At 41.9% G+C, this 19,681-nt stretch overlaps 1 protein-coding gene and 1 long non-coding RNA gene across 12 annotated transcripts in view; one reads left to right on the top strand and one right to left on the bottom strand.

Annotated features, from left to right (window-relative positions):
* LOC105467545 (ataxin 3) overlaps positions 1-19,681 on the top strand; it is a 65,708-nt gene that overhangs the window by 36,181 nt on the left and 9,846 nt on the right. For 3 of the 5 annotated variants that reach the window (XM_011717206.3, XM_011717209.3, XM_071099700.1), the window contains 2 exons: positions 416-531; positions 7,197-8,022. In XM_011717206.3, coding sequence (XP_011715508.2) covers positions 416-531; positions 7,197-7,291 — 211 coding nt within the window. In that variant the 3' untranslated portion in view covers positions 7,292-8,022. Of the gene's footprint in view, positions 1-415; positions 532-7,196; positions 8,023-12,860; positions 13,008-19,681 lie in introns of those variants that run through there. The other 2 variants (XR_011625613.1, XM_011717207.2) reach the window with 2 other exon arrangements.
* LOC139364208 (uncharacterized) overlaps positions 1-19,681 on the bottom strand; it is a 65,632-nt gene that overhangs the window by 34,743 nt on the left and 11,208 nt on the right. For 5 of the 7 annotated variants that reach the window (XR_011625616.1, XR_011625617.1, XR_011625614.1 and 2 more), the window contains exon 2: positions 7,135-8,378. This is a non-coding gene — a long non-coding RNA (uncharacterized lncRNA). The remainder of the gene's footprint in view (positions 1-7,134; positions 8,379-19,681) is intronic. The other 2 variants (XR_011625620.1, XR_011625619.1) reach the window with 1 other exon arrangement.

Raw genomic sequence — 19,681 nt, forward strand, 5'->3', positions numbered from 1 at the left:
GCCTGCCACCACACCTGGCTAATTTTTGTATTTTTAGTAGAGATGGGGTTTCACTGTGTTGGCCAGGCTGGTGTCAAACTCCTGACCTCAGGCCATCCACCTGCCTCGGCCTCCCAAAGTGCTGGGATTACAGGTGTGAGCCACCATGCCTGGCCATGATAGGTTATTTTGTGATGAAAATACCTACCTCTTAATTTGTCTGATAAATTTAAATTTTATGTCTAGGTTTCCTAGATCAGCACTTCTATATTTTAAAGTAATCTATATCAGACTAACTGCTCTTGCATTCTTTTAATGTCAGTGACTACTTTGATTTGTGGAACAGTGTATTTTCCACATGAATAGTTTTTCTCATGGTGTATTTATTCTTTTAAGTTTTGTTTTTTAAATATACATTCACTTTTGAATGTTTCAGACAGCAGCAACAGCAGAAGCAGCAGCAGCAGCAGCAGCAGGGGGACCTATCAGGACAGAGTTCACATCCATGTGAAAGGCCAACCACCAGTTCAGGAGCACTTGGGAGTGATCTAGGTAAGGCCTGCTTCATCATGTTCGCTACCTTCACACTTTTATCTGACATATGGGCTCCATCTGATTTTTGCTTTACATTATTCTTCATCCCCTCTTTAATCATATTAAGACTCTTAAGTAAATTTTTAATCTACTAAATTTCCCTGGATTAAGGAGCAGTTACCAAAAAAAAAAAAAAAAAAAAAAGCTAGACGTGGTGGCTCACACCTGTAATCCCAGCACTTTGGGAAACCAAGGCAGGAGAGGATTGCTAGAACATTTAATGACTACTTTAACATAATAATTTAAACTTCACAGTAATTTGTACAGTCTCCAAAAATTCCTTAGAAATCATGATTTATTTTTTATTTTTTATTTTTTATTTTTTGAGACGGAGTCTCGCTCTGTCACCCAGGCTGGAGTGCAGTGGCACGATCTCAGCTCACTGCAAGCTCCGCTTCCCAGGTTCACGCCATTCTCCTGCCTCAGCCTCCCAAGTAGCTGGGACTACAGGTGCCTGCCACCTCAACTGGCTAATATTTTGTATTTTTAGTAGAGACAGGGTTTCACTGTGTTAGCCATGATTGTCTCAATCTCCTGACCTCATGATCTTGGCCTCACAAAGTGCTGGGATTACAGGTGTGAGCCACTGTGCCCGGCCAGAAATCATGAATATTAGTAGGTGAAAAATAAATACATTTTACCACCCAGAAAATGAAAAATACTTGAGTATAATCTAAATAACAATGGGAAGTGCAGAGTTACTTTCCAGGTCTCGGTTTAAATATGTCTTAAAGTTTGGCCAATTAGTAGTAGAAGTTGAGAGAAAAAGTAACTGTATCTGACAAAGAAATTATAAGCAGAATATATAAAGAACTCTTAAAACTGAACAATAAGAGAGCAACTCAATAAAAAGGTGAAGAATTTGAAAAGGTACTTCACCAAATAAGACATAGGGATGACAAGCCCATGAAGAGACTCTCAGCATCACTAGTCACAGGGAGATGCACAATAAAACCACAATGAGATACCACGGCACCCCTGTAGGTGTGGCTTAATGAGGAAATAAAACTGACAATACCAAGTGTTGACAAGGATCCAGGCAGCTGAGACTCATACACTGTTAATGGGAATGTAAAAGTGTACAGCTTTGGGAAACAGTTTGGCATTTTTTTGATAAATGTATACTTAGCCATATGATCCAGCCATCCTAATCATGTATATATAACCAAGAGAAAAGAAAACTTAGGTTCACATAAAAACTTGTATCAAATGCTTATAGCTGGCCAGGCATGGTGGCCCATGCCTATTATCCCAGCACTTTGGGAGGCCGAAGTTGGTGGATCACCTGAGGTGAAGAGTTCAAGACCAGCCTGGCCAACATGGCAAAACCCCGTCTCTACTTCAAATACAAAAATTAGCCAGGCATGATGGCGGGCACCTGTAGTCCCAGCTCTTCAGGAGGCTGAGGCAGGAGAATCACATGAACCCGGGAGGCGGAAGTTTCAGTGAGCCGAGATCGTGCCACTATACTCCAGCCTGGGTGACAGAGCAAGACTGTCTCAAAAAAAAAGGGCTGGACACAGTGACTTACGCCTGTTATCCCCGCACTTTGGGAGGCCGAGGCTGGTGGATCACCTGAGGTCAGGAGTTCAAGACCAGCATGGTCTTGGTCAACATGGTGAAACCCCATCTCTGCTAAAAATACAAAAATTTTCTGGGTGTGATAGTGGGCACATGTAATCCCAGGAGGCTGAGGCAGGAGAATCACTTGAACCCGGGAGGCAGAGGTTGCAGTGAGCCAAGATCGTACCACTGCACTTCAGCCTGGGCGACAAGACCGAAACTCCATCTCAAAAAAACCAAAAAAGGATTATAGCATCTTTATTCATAATTGCCCAAAATTATAAACTGCCTAAATGTAGACCTTCATTTAGTTAACAAATACACAAACTGTGGTATATCCAAACAATTGAATAATAAAAGGGATGAACTGGTACTTTTTTCTATTCCTCCTCTTAAGTACAGCCAAAACACCTCAACATTTGTATAAAACATAAGCTGGGCCAGGCGCGGTGGCTCACACGTGTAATCCCAGCACTTTGGGAGGCTGAGGTGGGCAGATCACCTGAGGTCGGGAGTTCAAGACCAGCCTGACCAATGTGCAGAAACCCTGTCTCTACTAAAAATACAAAATTAGTTGGGCATGGTGGCGCATGCCTGTAATCCCAGCTACTTGGGAGGCTGAGGCAGGAGAATTGCTCGATCCCGGGAAGCAGAGGTCGCGCTGAGCTGAGATCGCACCATTGCACTCTAGCCTGGGCAACAAGAGCAAAACTGCGTCTCAAAAAGAAAAAAACATGAGCTGAATCTCAAAGGCAGGGAGAAGACAGACCTTGGAACCAGAGGAGCAGCGTGGTGGGGAGTGGCCTGGATTTTCTTTTTGCCTCATTTATCCTGGGCTTGGTGCTGGAGAAGCTGTGGGCTCAGACCAAGAGAAAACCCCATAAAAAGCCTGCTCTCTTTAGCCAAAAGAGGCAGCCTAGCAAGACAAAAACTTTTAGATAATAAGCACTTGACTATAGTCAAACACCACAGAATAAACTGGCCCCAAACCCTGTCAGCAAAGGCCGAGTGGAAGTCAAGATATGTACCGCAACCTGGAAGTCATAAGGTACACTTCTCCCCTTTCCCAGCCAACATGGTGTCAGAGAAGGCTGCCTGGGGAGCTGGGGTTTTCCTTCCCTCCAGGAGGTGATAACACTCCTTTCCCACGGTGTCAGTGGTCACAGGGAGCCTGAACGTCCACCTAATAATACATAGGCATCTCTCTGGCTCCTATGGGGGTAATGTCAGAGAAGAGGCCTAGTAGAGAATCCAGACTGTTGCTGGCATCCAGCAGTAACAAGGACACCTCCACAATGTCCGTGGAGGCCACGTGGGGATCAGTAACAAGGCATTCCTCTCCCTCCCAGTCAGATGTCAGTGGAAGACTAGGGGACTAGAACTCCCGTGTGCATTCAGCAGTAATGCCCATGACCACCACTCCGTGTTATCACAGGCCTTGAAGAAGCCTGAACTTTCACTCCCCTCTGGTTGTAGTGAGGTGGCACTCCCTTTTTCCTGCTGCCAGTGCTGTGTCAGAGGAGGCTTGCCAAATTGGAAGATGTAAATAAGATTCACATTCTCATAACGTAATACCCCAAATTTTCAAGATTCAATTGAAAATCACTAAGCCGGGCACGGTGGCTCACACCTATAATCCCAGCACTTTGGGAGGCCGAGGTGGGCTGAACACTTAAGGTCAGGAGTTCAAGACCAGATTGGCCAACATGGTGAAACCCCATCTCTACTAAAAATACAAAAATTAGCCAGGCATGGTGGCGCATGCCTGTAATCTCAGTTACTGGGGAGGCGGAGGCAGGAGAATCACTGAAACCTGGGAGACAGAGGCTGCAGTGAGCCAAGATTGCGCCACTGCACTCCAGCCTGGGCAATAGAGCAAGACTCCATCTAAATTTATGTCATGGAGTCCCAGAAGGAGAGGAGAAAGAGGGTAGGGCTGAAAAAATATTGGAGGAAGAAGTCATGGCTGAAAAATTCCCAAATTTGGCAAAAGTCAGAAACCTATGGATTAAAAAAGCTGAATGAAGTTCAAATATGATAAACTCAAAGAAATTCACAGAGACATATCATAGTCAGATTTCTGAACACTGCAGACAAAAAATGAAGATCTTGAAATTAGCAAGAAATGACCTTACCTACAACAATTTGAATGACAGCAGATTTCCCATCAGAGATCATAAAGGCCAGAAGGAAGGGATACATACAACAATTTTTCTAGTGCTGAAAGAAAATATCTCTAGGCTGGGCACGGTGGTTCACACCTGTAATCCCAGCACTTTTGGAGGCTGAAGTGAGAGGATCACCTGAAGTCAGGAGTTCGAGACCAGCCTGGCCAACATGGGGAAACCCTGTCTCTACTAAAAATACAAAATTTAGCTGGGTGTGGTGGCACATGCCTGTAATCCTAGCTACTTGGGAGGCCGAGGCGGGGGAATTGCTTGAACCTGGGAGGCAAAGGTTGCAGTGAGCCAAGGTTGGGCCACTGCACTCCAGCCTGGGCAGTTGAGTGAGACTCCGTCTCAAAAAAAAAAAAAAAATTTAGCCGGGCTTGTTGGTGGGCACCTGTAGTCCCAGCTACTCAGGAGGCTGAGGCAGGAGAATTGCTTGAACTCGGGAAGTGGAGGTTGCAGTGAGCCAAGCTTGTGCCACTGTACTCCAGCCTGAGTGACAGAGCGAGACCTCGTCTAAAAAAACAAAAACAAGAAAACAACTCTAAACCCAGAGTTACACATCCAGAGAAATATCCTTCAGGAGTGAAGGGAAAATTAACAATTTTTCTTCAGCAGACCTACCCTAAAAGAATGGCTAAAGGAATTTCTCTAAACCAAAAAGAAATGATAAAAGAAGTAATTTTGGAACATCAGGAAGGAAGAAAGAACAATAAAAAGAGTAAAATATGGGTAAACACATAGACTTTACTCTCCTTTTGAATTTTCTAAATTGATGGTTGAAGCAAGAATTATAGCACTGATTTGTTTTTCAGTATATATACTGGAAATATTTAAGGCAATTATGTTACAAATGAAGGAGGGTCAAAGTATATAAAGGGAGGTAACCTTTCTATATTTCTTTTGAATTGATGCAGGCACTTTGGAAAGTAATTTCACTATTTGTTTAAAAACGTAACATACCCTGACCATATGACATAGCATCTATACTCCTGGGCATTTGTCCCAGAAAAACAGAAATTTATTTATTTAATTTTTAAATTTTTTTTTCAGTATTACACTCCGTAAGTGCTGTAATTAGCACTTAGAGAGGCCAAGGCAGGCAGATTGCTTGAGCCCAGGAGTTCAAGACCAGCCTGGGCAATGCTGCACAATCAAAAAAGAAAAACAGACATTTAGAAAACTATTTTAAATGTCTTTAATTGCTGAATGCCTCTTTGGCTAATATTTGTAAGATCCTTCTTCTCCTCCTCCTCCTCCTCCTCCTCCTCCTCCCTCCTCCCTCCCTCCTCCTCCCTCCCTCCTTCTTCTTCCTTCTTCTGGCAGAGTCTCACTCTGTCACCCAGGCTGGAGTGCAGTGGCGTGATCTCGGCTTACTGCAACCTCTGCCTCCTGAGTTCAAGCGAATCTCCTGCCTCAGCCTCCCAAGTAGCTGGGACTACAGGCGTGTGCCACCATGACTGGCTAATTTTTTGTATTTTCAGTAGAGATGGGGTTTCACCATGTTGGTCAGGCAGGTCTCGAACTCCTGACCTCGTGATCCACCCGCCTCAGTTTCCCAAAGTCCTGGGATTACAGGTGTGAGCCACTGCGCCCAGCCTGGAAGATCATTATTTAGACCTACAACTGATGCATTGTTCCACTGACACAATTGCCCAGGCTGGTCTTGAACTCCTGGGCTCAAGCAGTCTGCCTGCCTTGGCCTCCCTAAGTGCTGGTATTACAGGCTTGAGCCACTGTGCCCAGCCAAAAATAGAAATTTATATTCTCACAAAAACATGTACATGAATGTTTATAGCAGCTTTACTTGTAATAATCAAAAACTGGAAATGACCAAAATGTCCTACAGTGAAACAAACTGTAGTACATCCATAGCATGTAATACTCTACTGTCAGGATTAAAAAGAAACCAACTGTTGGCACAGGCAGCACCGTGGCTGGATCTCAGGGGCATTATGCTGAGTGCAAAAAAGCCTCAAAGGGTCTTATACTGTATGATTCCATTTGTTCAACGTTCTAAAAATGACAGCTGTATAGAGATAGAGAACATATTAGTGGTTGCCGCTAGTTAGAGAAAGTGGGTGAAAGAGAGGTGGGTGTGAATATAAATTGATAGGAGGGAGATCTTTGTGGTATTATAACACTTCTATGTCTTGATTGTAGTGCTCATGGTTACATGAATACACGTGTGATAAAATGCCATGTAGAACTACATATAACATTGTGCCAATGTCACTATCTAGGTTTTAGTTTGATCTTTAGTTACGTAAGATGTAACTGTTGGGTGAAATTGGGCAGAAGAATACCCGAAACCGCTCTGAAATATCTTTGCAACTTCCTTTGAATTGACAATTATTTCAAAATAGAAAGTTGGGTTTTTGTTGTGTATATCAACATGAGTATATCAACATGAATTGTTGATATACACAACATGAGTATATCACAACATGAGTATATCAACATGAACTGCTGATATTGTTGATATACACAACAAATTGGTGATATACACAACAAATCCCAAATGCATTACACTAAGTGAAAGAAGCCATATTCAAAAGGCTACATATCTACTGATGCCTTTTATATGACATGCAGGAAAAGATGAAACTGTTGGACAGAGAATATACTGTTGGCTAGCTGGGATTAGGAATTGGGGATTGACCACAAAGGGGCAGCATGAGGGAGTTTTCTGGGGCAATGGAATGGTTGTATATCTTGACAGTGTATTTGTCAAAATATATAGAACTATAAAAGTAAGTTTTGCTTTATATGCATTAAATCAAAAAAAGAAACTCGTGCTCAAATAGAAATACATTTTCTGAGAGCTTACCTTTTGATGACTTTGAGAATTTTCTGGAAATTTTAAAGAAATGTGGTTTTGTTTCCCAACAGGTGATGCTATGGGTGAAGAAGACATGCTTCAGGCAGCTGTGACCATGTCTTTAGAAACTGTCAGAAATGATTTGAAAACAGAAGGAAAAAAATAATACCTTTAAAAAATAATTGAGATATTCATACTTTCCAACATTATTCTGTGTGATTACAGCATAGGGTCCACTTTGGTAATGTGTCAAAGAGATGAGGAAATAAGACTTTTAGTGGTTTGCAAACAAAATGATGGGCAAGTGGAACAATGCGTCAGTTGTAGGACTAAATAATGATCTTCCAAATATTAGCCAAAGAGGCATTCAGCAATTAAAGACATACAAAATAGTTTTCTAAATGTTTCTTTTTCTTTTTTGAGTGTGCAATATCTAACATGTCTAAAATTAGGGGCATTTTTCTTGGATCTTTTTGCAGACCAGCTAATTAGCTCTTGCCTCAGGCTTTTTCCAGTTTTCTTTTTCTCTCTTGTAGATAATTTGGCTCACATCATCTAATAGTGACTTTCATTTCTTATTAACCAAATTAACCTTTCAGGAAAGTATCTCTAGTCTGTGTTGATAATAGTAATGGTTCTAGAAGGATAAACAGTCCTCCCTTCAACTGTATACTGTGTGCTCCAGTGTTTTCTTGTGTTATTTTCTCTGATCACAACTTTTCTGCGACCTGGTTTTCATTATTTTCCCACAATTCTTTTGAAAGATGGTAATCTTTTCTGAGGTCTAGCATTTTAAGTCCTGTGATGGGATCATTATTTCATGACTGGTGCATTCCTAAACTCTGAAATCAGCCCTGCGCAAGTACTTGAGAATAAATGAGCGTTTTTTAAAATGTGTGAGCATGTGCTTTCCCAGATGCTTTCCCAGATGCTTTATGAATATCTTTTCACTTACATCAAAACCTTACAGCTTTGTTGCAACCCCTTCTTCCTGCGCCTTATTTTTTCCTTCTCCAATTGAGAAAACTAGGAGAAGCATAGTATGCAGGCAAGTCTCCTTCTGTTAGAAGACTAAACATACGTACCCACCATGAATGTATAATACATGAAATTTGGCCTTCAATTTTAATAGCAGTTTTATTTTATTTTTTTCTCCTATGACTGGAGCTTTCTGTTCTCTTTACAGTTGAGTCATGGAATATAGGTGTCTACTTCACATCTTTTAGTAGGTATAGCTTGTCAAAGATGGTGATCTGGAACATGAAAATAATTAATGAAAATGTTTAAATTTATACTGTGATTTGGCACTTGCATCATGTTTAGATAGCTTAAGAACTGTAGAAGTCACAGTACTTAGTGGGTCTGTAAATAAGAAAGTCCATAGTTTTGATAAATATTCTCTTTAACTGAGATGTATAGAGAGTTTCTTGCTGGGTCAATAGGATAGTACCATTTTGGTGAAAACCGTGTCTCTCTGAATTTGATGTTTTAGTTTCTGTGTTCCCCATCCCTCATTCTCCAGCCCTTTTGAAGCTCTTTTGAATGTTGAATTGTTCATAAGCTAAAATCCAAGAAATTTCAGCTGACAACTTAGAAAATTAAAGTATGGTATATTGCCCTACTGGTGTGTGGCTGCACACATTTCATCAGGGAAAGTTTTTTGATCTAGGATTTATTGCTAACTGAAAAGAGAAGAAAAAATTTATTTATGATTATGAAATAGCTTTTTCTTGGATATAACAGATTTTTTAAGTCATTATTTTGTGCCAAAGTTTTCTGAAGTTTCCCTTACACAAAAGGATAGTTTTATTTTAAAATCTAAAGTTTTCTTTTAATAATTAAAAATGTTTCAGAAGAATTATAAAACTTTAAAACTACAAGAGATGTTAGAGTTTAGTACTACTCCCTCAAGATTTAAAAAGCTAAATATTTTAAGACTGAACATTTATGTTATTACAGGTGTGTTAGTCATATTTTCCATGGATATTTGTTCATTACCTTTTTCCATTGAAAAGTTACGTTAAACTTTTCATACACTTGAATTGATGAGCTACCTAATATAAAAATGAGAAAACCAATATGCATTTTAAAATTTTAATTTTAGCGTTTATAAAGTTCATATATACCCTAGTTAAAGCACTTAAGAAAATACGGCATGTTTGACTTTTATTTGCTAGAGAGGTTTTTTTGGTTGTTTTTGTTTTTGCTTTTTTTGAGACGGAGTCTCGCTCTGTTGCCCAGGCTGGAGTGCATTGGCGTGATCTTGGCTCATTACAACTTCCACCTCCTGGGTTCAAGCGATTCTTCTGCCTCAGCCTCCAGAGTAGCTGGGATTACAGGCGCCCACCACCATACCCAGCTGATTTTTGTATTTTTGGTAGAGACATGGTTTCATCATGTTTGGCCAGGCTGGTCTCGAACTCCGGACCTCAGGTGGTCTGCCTGCCTTGGCCTCCCAAAATGTTGGGATTACAGGCATGAGCCACCGCGCCTGGCCAGCTGGAGAGTTTTTAAAGCAGAGGTGAGCACACACTGGATGCGTTTGAATGTGTTTGTGTAGTTTGTTGTGAAATTGTTACATTTAGCAGGCAGATCCAGAATCACTAGTGAACTGCCATCTTGGTGGGGTTGGCTTAAATGTAATTGAATGTTTAGATTCTATTTCTTAATTGATTGGCCAGTATGAAAATATGCCAGTGCAAGTAACCATAGTATCACAAAAGTTAAAAGTTATGCAAAGCTATAGCTTATATATCAGGTACTGCCATTTACTGTAAACCACCTGCAAGAAAGTCAGGAACAACTAAATTCACAAGAACTGTCCTGCTAAGAACTGTATTAAAGATTTCCATTCTGTTTTACTAATTGGGAACATCTTAATGTTTAATATTTAAACTATTGGTATCATTTTTCTAATGTATAATTTGTATTACTGGGATCAAGTATGTACAGTGGTGATGCTAGTAGAAGTTTAAATAAGCCTTGGAAATACCGCTTTCATATTTTCAGATGTCATGGATTTAATGAGTAATTTATGTTTTAAAAATTCAGAATAGTTAATCTCTGATCTAAAACCATCAATATATGTTTTTTACAGTAATCAACATATAAATATTTCAGTAATATAAACTGTTTGAAAAGGCTGCTGCAGGTAAACTCTATACTAAGATCTTGGCCAAATAATTTACAATTCACAGAATATTTTGTTTAAGGAGGTGCTTTGTTTTTGTCCTTAAAACTTGATTTTTCTTAAGGCTTTATTCATGATGCCAAAGCCAATGAGGAAAAAAACTCAAAACCAGTTGAGTATCATTAAAGACAAAACTACCAGTAGTCCATATTGTTTCATTTAATATTAAGTTGAATAAATTTTATTCCAGTCAGAGCCTAAATCACATTTTGAATGTCTGAATTTTTGATACTAATTTTTGAAATCATGCTAGTGCCGGCCGGGCGTGGTAGCTCACACCTGTAATCCCAGCATTTTGAGAGGCCAAGGTGGGTGGATCACGAGGTCAGGAGTTCAAGACCAGCCTGGCCAAGATGGTGAAACCCCGTCTGTAGTAAAAACTACAAAGATTAGCTGGGCGCGGTGGCAAGGTGCCTGTAATCCCAGCTACTTGGGAGGCTGAGGCAGGAGAATCACTTGAACCTGGGTGGCAGAGGTTACAGTGAGCCGAGATGGTGCCATTGCGCTCCAGCCTGGGTGACAGAGTGAGACTCCATCTCAAAAAAAAAAAAAAAAAAAAAAATCATGCTAGTGCCAAGAGCTACGAAATTCTTAAAACTCTTAAAACTGGCCCATTGGACTTGTACAAATACAAAATAGATTCAATGCATAATCAAAATATTTTAAAATCTTAAGTAGAAAAATAAATCTTGATGTTTTAAATTTTTAGGAGGATTCGATAATTAATATTGATGACCTCCAGGCTGGGCACAGTGGCTCACGCCTATAATCCCAGCAATTCAGGAGGCTGAGGCGGGCAGATCACTTCAGGGCAGGAGTTCAAGACGTCTGGGCAACATGGTGAAACTTCGTCTCTACTAAAACTACAAAAATTAGCTGGGCGTGGTGGCACACACCTGTAATCCCAGCTACTCAGGAGACTAAGAATCGCTTGAACCTGGGAGGCAGAGGTTGCAGAGAGCCGAGGGCTCACCACTGCATTCCAGCCTGGCGCAATAGAGTGAGACTCTTGTCTCCGAAAAAAAAATATATATGTATATGTGTATATATATATGTGTGTGTGTGTCTCTACTAAAAATATAAAAATTAGCTGGGTGTGGTGGCGGGCACCTGTAATCCCAGCTACTTGGGAGGCTGAGGCAGGAGAATTGTTTGAACCCAGGAAGCGGAGGTTGCCGTGAGCTGAGATTGTGCCATTGCACTCCAGCCTGGGCAATGAGTGAAACTCTTGTCTTAAAGGTTTTTTTTTTCCTTGGGCTACTATTTTCTCTTTCTTTCTTTCTTTTCTTTCTTCCTTTCTTTCCTTTCTTTTCCTTTGTTTGTTTGTTTGTTTTTAGTAGAGACGGGGTTTCACCATGTTAGTCAGGCTGGTCTCAAACTCCTGACCTCAGGTGATCCGCCTGCCTCAGCCTCCCAAAGTGCTGGGATTACAGGTGCAGGCCACCATGCCTGGCCTTGGGCTACTGTTTTCAAAGTGAATTGTTTGTTGTATCGAGTCCTTAACAAGTATAGACATATGATATATGTGATCCTAATTAAGAAATAATCAGATTGGATCAACTAATCATGTCAGCAATGTAAATAACTTTTTATTTTTCATATTCAAAATAAAAACTTTCTTTTATTCCTGGTCCCTTTATAACCAGCATTTTTTGCTTTGAAAAATGAGCTGGCTTTGTAGTTTTTTAAAGTTTTAAACATAAGAAAAATGTCTTTTGTTCTAATTTGCTTTCATGAATGAAGATCATTGACATGGTTGGTAAATTCTAGAATTTTAATTTTGTTTTTTAATTTGAAGAAAACCTTTGCTATTTTTATTTTTTCCAAATGGTCTGACATTTTAAGAATGAATGCTAATAACTTAACTTCTAAATTTATCGTCATTGGCATGTTTAATAGCATATCAAAAAACATTTTAAGCTGGTGGATGCATAGACAAAGCAATGGGAAACTAGTGAAATACACACGGATGTTCCTGAGGCACTTAGGAAGCTCTCAGTTGTCTCTTACATAGTTCAAGGAATGTTTTCTGAATTTTTTTAATGCTTTTTTTTTTTGAAAGACAAAAACATACATTTTAAATGTGATTATCTAATTTTTACAACACTGGGCTATTAGGAATAACTTTTTAAAAATTACTGTTCTGTATAAATAAAATATTTGAAATTCAAGTGCAGAAAATATCTGAAACAAAAAGCATTGTTGTTTGGCCATGATACAAGTGCACTGTGGCAGTGCCCCTTGCTCAGGACCCAGCCCTGCAGCCCCTCTGTGTGTGCTCCCTCGTAAGTTCATTTGCTGTTATTACACACACAGGCCTTCCTGTCTGGTCCTTAGAAAAGCCGGGCTTCCAAAGCACTGTTGAACACTGAGGATTCTGTTGTTAGTGTGGATGTTCAATGAGTTGTATTTTAAATATCAAAGATTATTAAATAAAGATAATGTCTGCTTTTCTATTTCCTTTTGAATTTGTGTTTATTGTTAATTCATAGCTATTCAAAGTATGATTAGAGCTGAGCTTTGTGGCTTGCATCTGTAATTCCAGCTACCCAGGAGGCAGAAGCAGGAGGATTGCTTGAGCCCAGGAGTTTGAGCCTGCAGTGAGCTATGATCTTGCCACTGTAATTCTAGCCTGGTCGACAAAGCAGGAAAAAAGTGTGGATGGAGGACCAGCAACATCTGTATCACCTGTGAGTTTTTCAGAAATGCAGAGTTTCAGGCCACACTCAGACCTACTGAATCAGAACTTGCACTTTTTGCAAGATCCCCAGGACACTGAAGTGTAGAGTGAAGCTTGAGAAGCACGGTTTTATGGATTGTTCTTAACCAGCTGTGGTGGTGAATATGAGTAACGCAGGCCAGCACAGTCCATTGATATTCTATTCCAGCTTACTGCCTGCCAAAAGGTCCATTATTACTGGATCCCGAGTCTTTTCCAAGAGAAGCTAAGAATTCCAAATTTTTATTTGAAATATATTTTTAAAATGGTTGCTCAATTGGCAGGGTGCCAGTGGCTCATGCCTTTAATCCCAGCACTTTGAGAGGCCGAGGTGGAAGGATCACTTGAGCCCAGGAGTTCGAGACCAGCCTGGGCAACATAAAGAGACCCCATCTCTATTAAAAAAAAAAATAGAGACAGAATGCTGCCTTAAAAAAATCATAAATGTTTGCTCAATTGATTTTTAACCCTGAGGGCCAAACAAAGCACATTAGTAGCAATTTTTAAGAGTGCTGTTTTTCCTCATTGTATCTAACTCTGGACACCAGAATCCAAATGTAATGATTGGACTCCACCTAGACTGATTGAGGAATATATTGTCTTCACATTTAGGGTTGTCTATTCATTTTAGCTTTAATTAGGATTGGGCACAAATTTTGAAACATAATATGTTACAGGACAGGGATCCCGATCCAGACCCCAAGAGGGTTCTTGGATCTTGTGCAAGAATGAATTCAGGGCAAGTCCATAAATTGAAAGAATTGAAAGCCAGTTCATTAAGAAAGTAGAGGAATAAAAGAATGGCTACCCCATAGGCAGAGCAGCCCTGAGGGCTGCTGGTTGCCCACCCCGCCCCCCCCCCCCTTTTTTTTTTAAATAATCTCGCTGTGTTGCCAGGCTGTAGTGCATTGGCATGATCTCAGCTCACTGCAACCTCTGTCTCCTGGGTTCAAGCAATTCTTCTGCCTCAGCCTCCTGAGTAGCTGGGACTACAGGTGTGTGCCACCATGCCCAGCTAATTTTTGTATTTTTAGTAGAGACAGGGTTTCACCATGTTGGCCAGGAAGGTCTCCATCTCTTTACCTTGTGATGCACCTGCCTTGGCCTCCCAAAGTGCTGGGATGAGCCACCTCGCCTGGCTGGTTATTTCTTGAGGATATGCTAAACAAGGGGTGGATTATTCATGCCTCCCCTTTTTAGACCGTTTAGGGTAACTTCCCAGCATTGCTATGGCATTTGTCAACTATCATGGTGCTTACGGGAGTGCAGCAGTGAGGAGGACCAGAGGTCATTTCATCGCCATCTTGGCTTTTTCAGCTGGCTTCTTTACTGCAACCTGTTTTACTAGCAAGTTTTTTATGACCTGTATCTTGTGCAGACCTTCTATTTCATCCTGTGACTTAGAATGCCTTAACCATCTGGGAATGCAGCCCAGTAGGTCTCAGGCTCATTTTACCCAGCCCTTATTCAAGATGGAGTTGCTCTGGTTCAAACGCCTCTGATATTTCCCTACTCCCTTTTATAAGACAACCCTTAATCCTAAGGGTTGCAGAGGGATGAAGATCCATCTTCTGTAACTTCTTCAGGCTGAATAAGGGTGATGATATTCCTGCCTATGAGAGTCTCTTGTATTAGGGTAGAAAGGAGCTCAGTCAGTATGGCTCTCTATCCTTCCTCCCTTCCCCAGCCCCTGACAACTACCATTCTACTTTGTCTCTATAATTCTAAGTATCTCATATAAGTGGAATCATTCAGTATTTGTAGGGTTTTTTTTGTGACTAGTGTATTTCACTTTGCATGTCAAGGTTCATCCATGTTGTAGCATATGTCCGAATTTTCTTCTTTTTAAAAGCTGAATAATATTCCATTGAATGATATATGCACATTTTGCTTATTCATTTATCCATCAAAGAAAACCAATAGCTTTTTTACATACCAGTAACCTGGTTAAAAAAAATAAGATGGAAAAATACCAAGCCCAAAAATGTCAAATTGTTGAACACCAGAGAGGTACTATAATTCAAGCTCAGCAGAAAGGAATGGCCCTTGTCTCAGCCCTGAGCCACATGTCACTACATGGGCCCCAAGCAGCTCTTCTTGTGCTCAGAGTCCTGCTAAGTCTTGTTCTTCACTCCTCTAAAGTGGCTCAAACTAGCACAGTAGGCCAGGAGGGAGCAGATTCTATGCCACCTCCATTGCTTCTGCGCCTTCTCCAGATGCATTTTTTCCAAAAGCTGTGTTTGAATTCTGCACAGGGGCAGGGGCATCTCTGTCTCCAACACTGAAACCCCTTTTACCAGACCCAGAGAAGACTGCTTTTTTTTTTTTTTTTTTTTTTTTTTTTTTTTTTTTTTTAAGACGGGGCCTCGTTCTGTCGCCTAAGCTGGAGTGCAGTGGCACCATCTCGGCTCACGGCAAACTCTGCCTCCTGGGCTCAAGCAATTCTCCTGCCTCAGCCACCTGAATAGCTGGGATTACAGGTGCGGGCCACCACCTCCAGCTAATTTTGTATTTTTAGAGGTGGGGTTTTGCCATGTTACCCAGGCTGGTTTAGAACTTCTGAGCTCAGGTGATCCACCCGCCTTGGCCTCCCAAAGTGCTGGGATTACAGGCGTGAGCCACCTAACCCGGCCAGATTTAACTGCTTTGAACCACCATCTCACACATCTTCCAGGGGCTTCTAGTTAAATACAGAGTATTAATAGTGTATAATTCCATTTATGTAAGATCCTTGGAATAGCCAAACTCACAGAGACAAAAAGTAGAATGGTGGTTGCCGGGGGATGGTAGAGGGGAAAATTGGGAGTCATTTAACGAGTATGGAGTTTCAGTTTAGGAAGATGAAAAAAGTTCTGGAGATGGATAGTTGTGATGGCTGCACAACAATATGAATGTACTTAATGTACATTCAATGAACCGTATAACCATTTAACAATTGAAAATGGTTATAAAGGTCAATTTTGTGTTATGCATATCTTATCACATAAAAAATACAGAGGACTGATCACTATATTTGCTCCCTTCCAAAATCCCACCTAGGTTAAAGAAAAATATATAAACCCACAAGAACACAGGGACCAGGAGAGGAGATGCATTCATTGGATTAGGTTTGGTTGTAAAACAAAAACAAAAACAAAAAAAAACACCTGGGCGCGATGGCTCACACCTTGTAATCCCAGCACTTTGGGAGGCTGAGGCAGGCAGATCACAAGGTCAGGAGTTCGAGACCAGCCTGACCAACATAGTAAAACCTCATCTCTACTAAGAATATAAAAACCAGCCAGGTGTGGTGGCATATGCCTGTAATCCCAGCTACTGAAGTTGGCTGAGACAGGAGAATCACTTGAACCAGGGAGGCAGAGGTTGCAGTGAGCTGAGATCGTGTCACTGCACTCCAGACTAGATGACAGAGCAAGACTCCGTCTCAAATGGAAACAAAAACTAATATAACAGCGACTTTACATGCTATGGGTTTTTTTTCTCCTCTCATCTTCAAGAAATGCGGAGACGGCCAGTCCAGGGATGATACAGCATCACAGTGTCAGGAATCTGCTCTTTCTGTATAATTGTTACAGGAAAGGGGTCCCGATCCAGACCCCAAGACAGGGTTCTTGAATTCAGGCCAAGTCCACAGTGCAAAGTAAAAGCAAGTTTATTAAGAAAGGAATAAAAATTCCCTACTCCATAGACAGAGCTGCCTGGAGGGCTGCTGGTTGCCCATTTTTATGGTTATTTCTTGATGATATGCTAAACAAGGGGTGGATTATTTATGCCTCCCCTTTTTAGACCATATAGGGTAACTTCCTGATATTGCCGTGGCATTCGCAAACTGTCATGGTGCTGGTGGGAGCGTAGCACTGAGGAGGACCAGAAGTCACTCTTGTGTGGCCTTTTTGGTTTGGTGGGTTTTGGCCAGCTCCTTTACTGCAACCTGTTTTAACGGCAAGGACTTTATGACCTGTATTTTATGTTGACCTTGTATCTCATCCTGTGACTTAGAATGCCTTAACCATCTGGGAATACAGCCCAGTAGGTTTCAACCTCATTTTACCCAGCTCCTATTCAAGATGGAGTTGCGGCCCGGCGCGGTGGTTCATGCCTGTAATCCCAGAACTTTGGGAGGTTGAGGTGGGTGGATCACGAGGTCAAGAGTTCAAGACCAGCCTGGTCAACATGGCAAAACCCCGTCTCTACCAAAAATACAAAAATTAGCCGGGCGTGGTTGGCGTGCGCCTGTTATGCCAGCTACTTGGGAGGCTGATGCAGGAGAATCACTTGAACCCAGGAGGCAGTGGAGGTTGCAGTGAGCAGAGATCGCGCCATGCACTCCAGCCTGGACGACAGAGCAAGACTGCGTCTTGGGGAGGAAAAAGAAGAAAAGATGGAGTTGCTCTGGTTTACATTCCTCTGACATAATGGCTTCATGTACATGGCTTCCATGGTTAAGGTCAGCTCATGGATCTGATATGGCTGTGTTGGTGATCATGCCCAGCAATCAGAAAGAGAAGGGAGGCCGGGTTTGGTGGCTCATATCTGTCATCCCAGCACTTCGGGAGGCCAAGGCAGGAGGATCACATGAGCCCATGAGTTTGAGACCAGCTTGAGCAACATAGGGAGACCTCATCTCTACAAGATATAAAAAAAAACAGTCGGACATGGTGGCGTGTACCTGTGGTCCCAGATATTCAGGAGGTTGAGGTGAGAGGATACCTGGAACCTGGAGGTTTGAGGCTGCAGTGAGCTATAATCGCGCCACTGCACTCCAGCCTGAGCAACAGAGTGAGACCCCATCTCAAACAATTTAAAAAAAAAAAAAGGAGGGCAGAAAAAGTCTATGTACCTTTTCTTTCAGGTTACCTTCTCAAAGTTGTGCATACCCCTTCCATTTACATTATATTGGCCAGAGCTTAACATGACAACTACTAGCTACAAGGTGGTTTTTATTCTGGGTTGCCATGCATCTTAGCTTGAGTACCCTACAGGCAGATCCTGAGACGAGGATTCCTGTGAAAATGATTATTTACTTATTTAATTAATTTATTTTGAGATGGAGTCTCACTCTGTCACCCAGGCTGGAGATCAGTGGCATGATCTCGGCTCACTGCAACCTCTGCCTCCCAGGTTCAAGCAATTCTTCTGCCTCAGTCTCCCAAATAGCTGGGACTACAGGCATGTGCCACCATGCCCGGCTATTTTTTTTTTTTTTTTTTGTATTTTTAGTAGAGACAGGGTTTCACTATGTTGGCCAGGCTGATCTCAAACTCCTGACCTCAGGTGATCTGCCCGCCTCGGCCTCCCAAAGTGCTGGGATTACAGGCGTGAAACACTGCGCCTGGCCGAAAATGATTTTTTAAAAGTGTTCCAGGAAGAAACGGAAAGGGCATAGGGGAGTAAGAAAGTGGAAAATGGAAAGGAAGGAAGCCAAGCAAGGGGATCCTATCAAGCAAAGCCTCAGTCCTGCAGACAGTTTGGAGGCAGGATATTCACATCTTAGAGTTGTCCAAAACAGGACAGGCAAGCTGCAGAATTTTCAACTCTGGCTGAATAAGGTTGTGTTTCAGCTCTCCGGGCACCTGGAAAGTATGGGCTCCAGTAGCCTGGAGGCAGTCTGCTGACAGACACAGGTGCTGGCTGGTGTGCACAAAAGTGGTAAAGGGATGAGCGGGTGCAATAGGGACACTGGCATCTTGGCTGTCATGCATCCAGGTAAAAAGTGGGGGCTCAATTACTATATATGAAAGGGAGAACAGACTTTAGGGAATAATTATCAGTCATTTCCAGGTGAGACAACAACAGAAGAGAAATGCTAAATTTTCCCTTTTTTGGGGGGGTGCGGTGGGGGGACAGAGTTTCGCTCTTGTTGCCCAGGCTGGAGTGCAATGGTGCACTCTCCGGCTCACTGCGACCTCCACCTCCTGGGTTCAAGCGATTCTCCTGCCTCAGCCTCCTGAGCAGCTGGGATTACAGGCATGCACCACCATACCCAGCTAATTTTGTATTTTTAGTAGAGACAGAGTTTCTCCATGTTGGTCAGAGTGGTCTCAAACTCCCAACCTCAGGTGATCCGCCCGCCTTGGCCTCCCAAAGTGCTGGGATTACAGGCATGAGCCACCGCGCCCAGCGAGAGATGCTAACATTTTTTTGTTTTTTGGAAGATGACAAGTTGATGCAAGAATGACCAGAACCAGGAAGCTGGATACTCAGTGTTTAAGAGTTCCTAGCAATATGCAGGAAAGGAAAGCAACAAGTATCCCGGGAGGTGGGGTTAGATGTAGACTGAAATCAGGAGGTGTGGTTAAAACTCTTTGAAAGAGGCTGGGTGTGGTGGCTCATGTAATTCCAGCACTTTGGGAGGCCAAGGCAGGTGATGACAAGGTCAGGAGTTCGAGACCAGCCTGACCAACATGTGAAACCCCATCTCTACTAAAAATACAAAAATCAGCCAGGCGTGGTGGCGCATGCCTGTAATCCCAGCTACTAAGGAGGTTAAGACAGAAGAATTGCTTGAACCTGGGAGGGGAAGGTTGCAGTGAGCCAAGATCATGCCATTGGACTCCAGCCTGGGTGACAGAGAGAGACTCCATCTCAAAAAAGAAAGAAAGAAAAAAGAAACAGCAGATTCCCTAGAGAGGAGACATTCATCACTA

This window comes from Macaca nemestrina, chromosome 7, assembly GCF_043159975.1.
Source record: "Macaca nemestrina isolate mMacNem1 chromosome 7, mMacNem.hap1, whole genome shotgun sequence".
Lineage (NCBI taxonomy): Eukaryota > Metazoa > Chordata > Mammalia > Primates > Cercopithecidae > Macaca > Macaca nemestrina.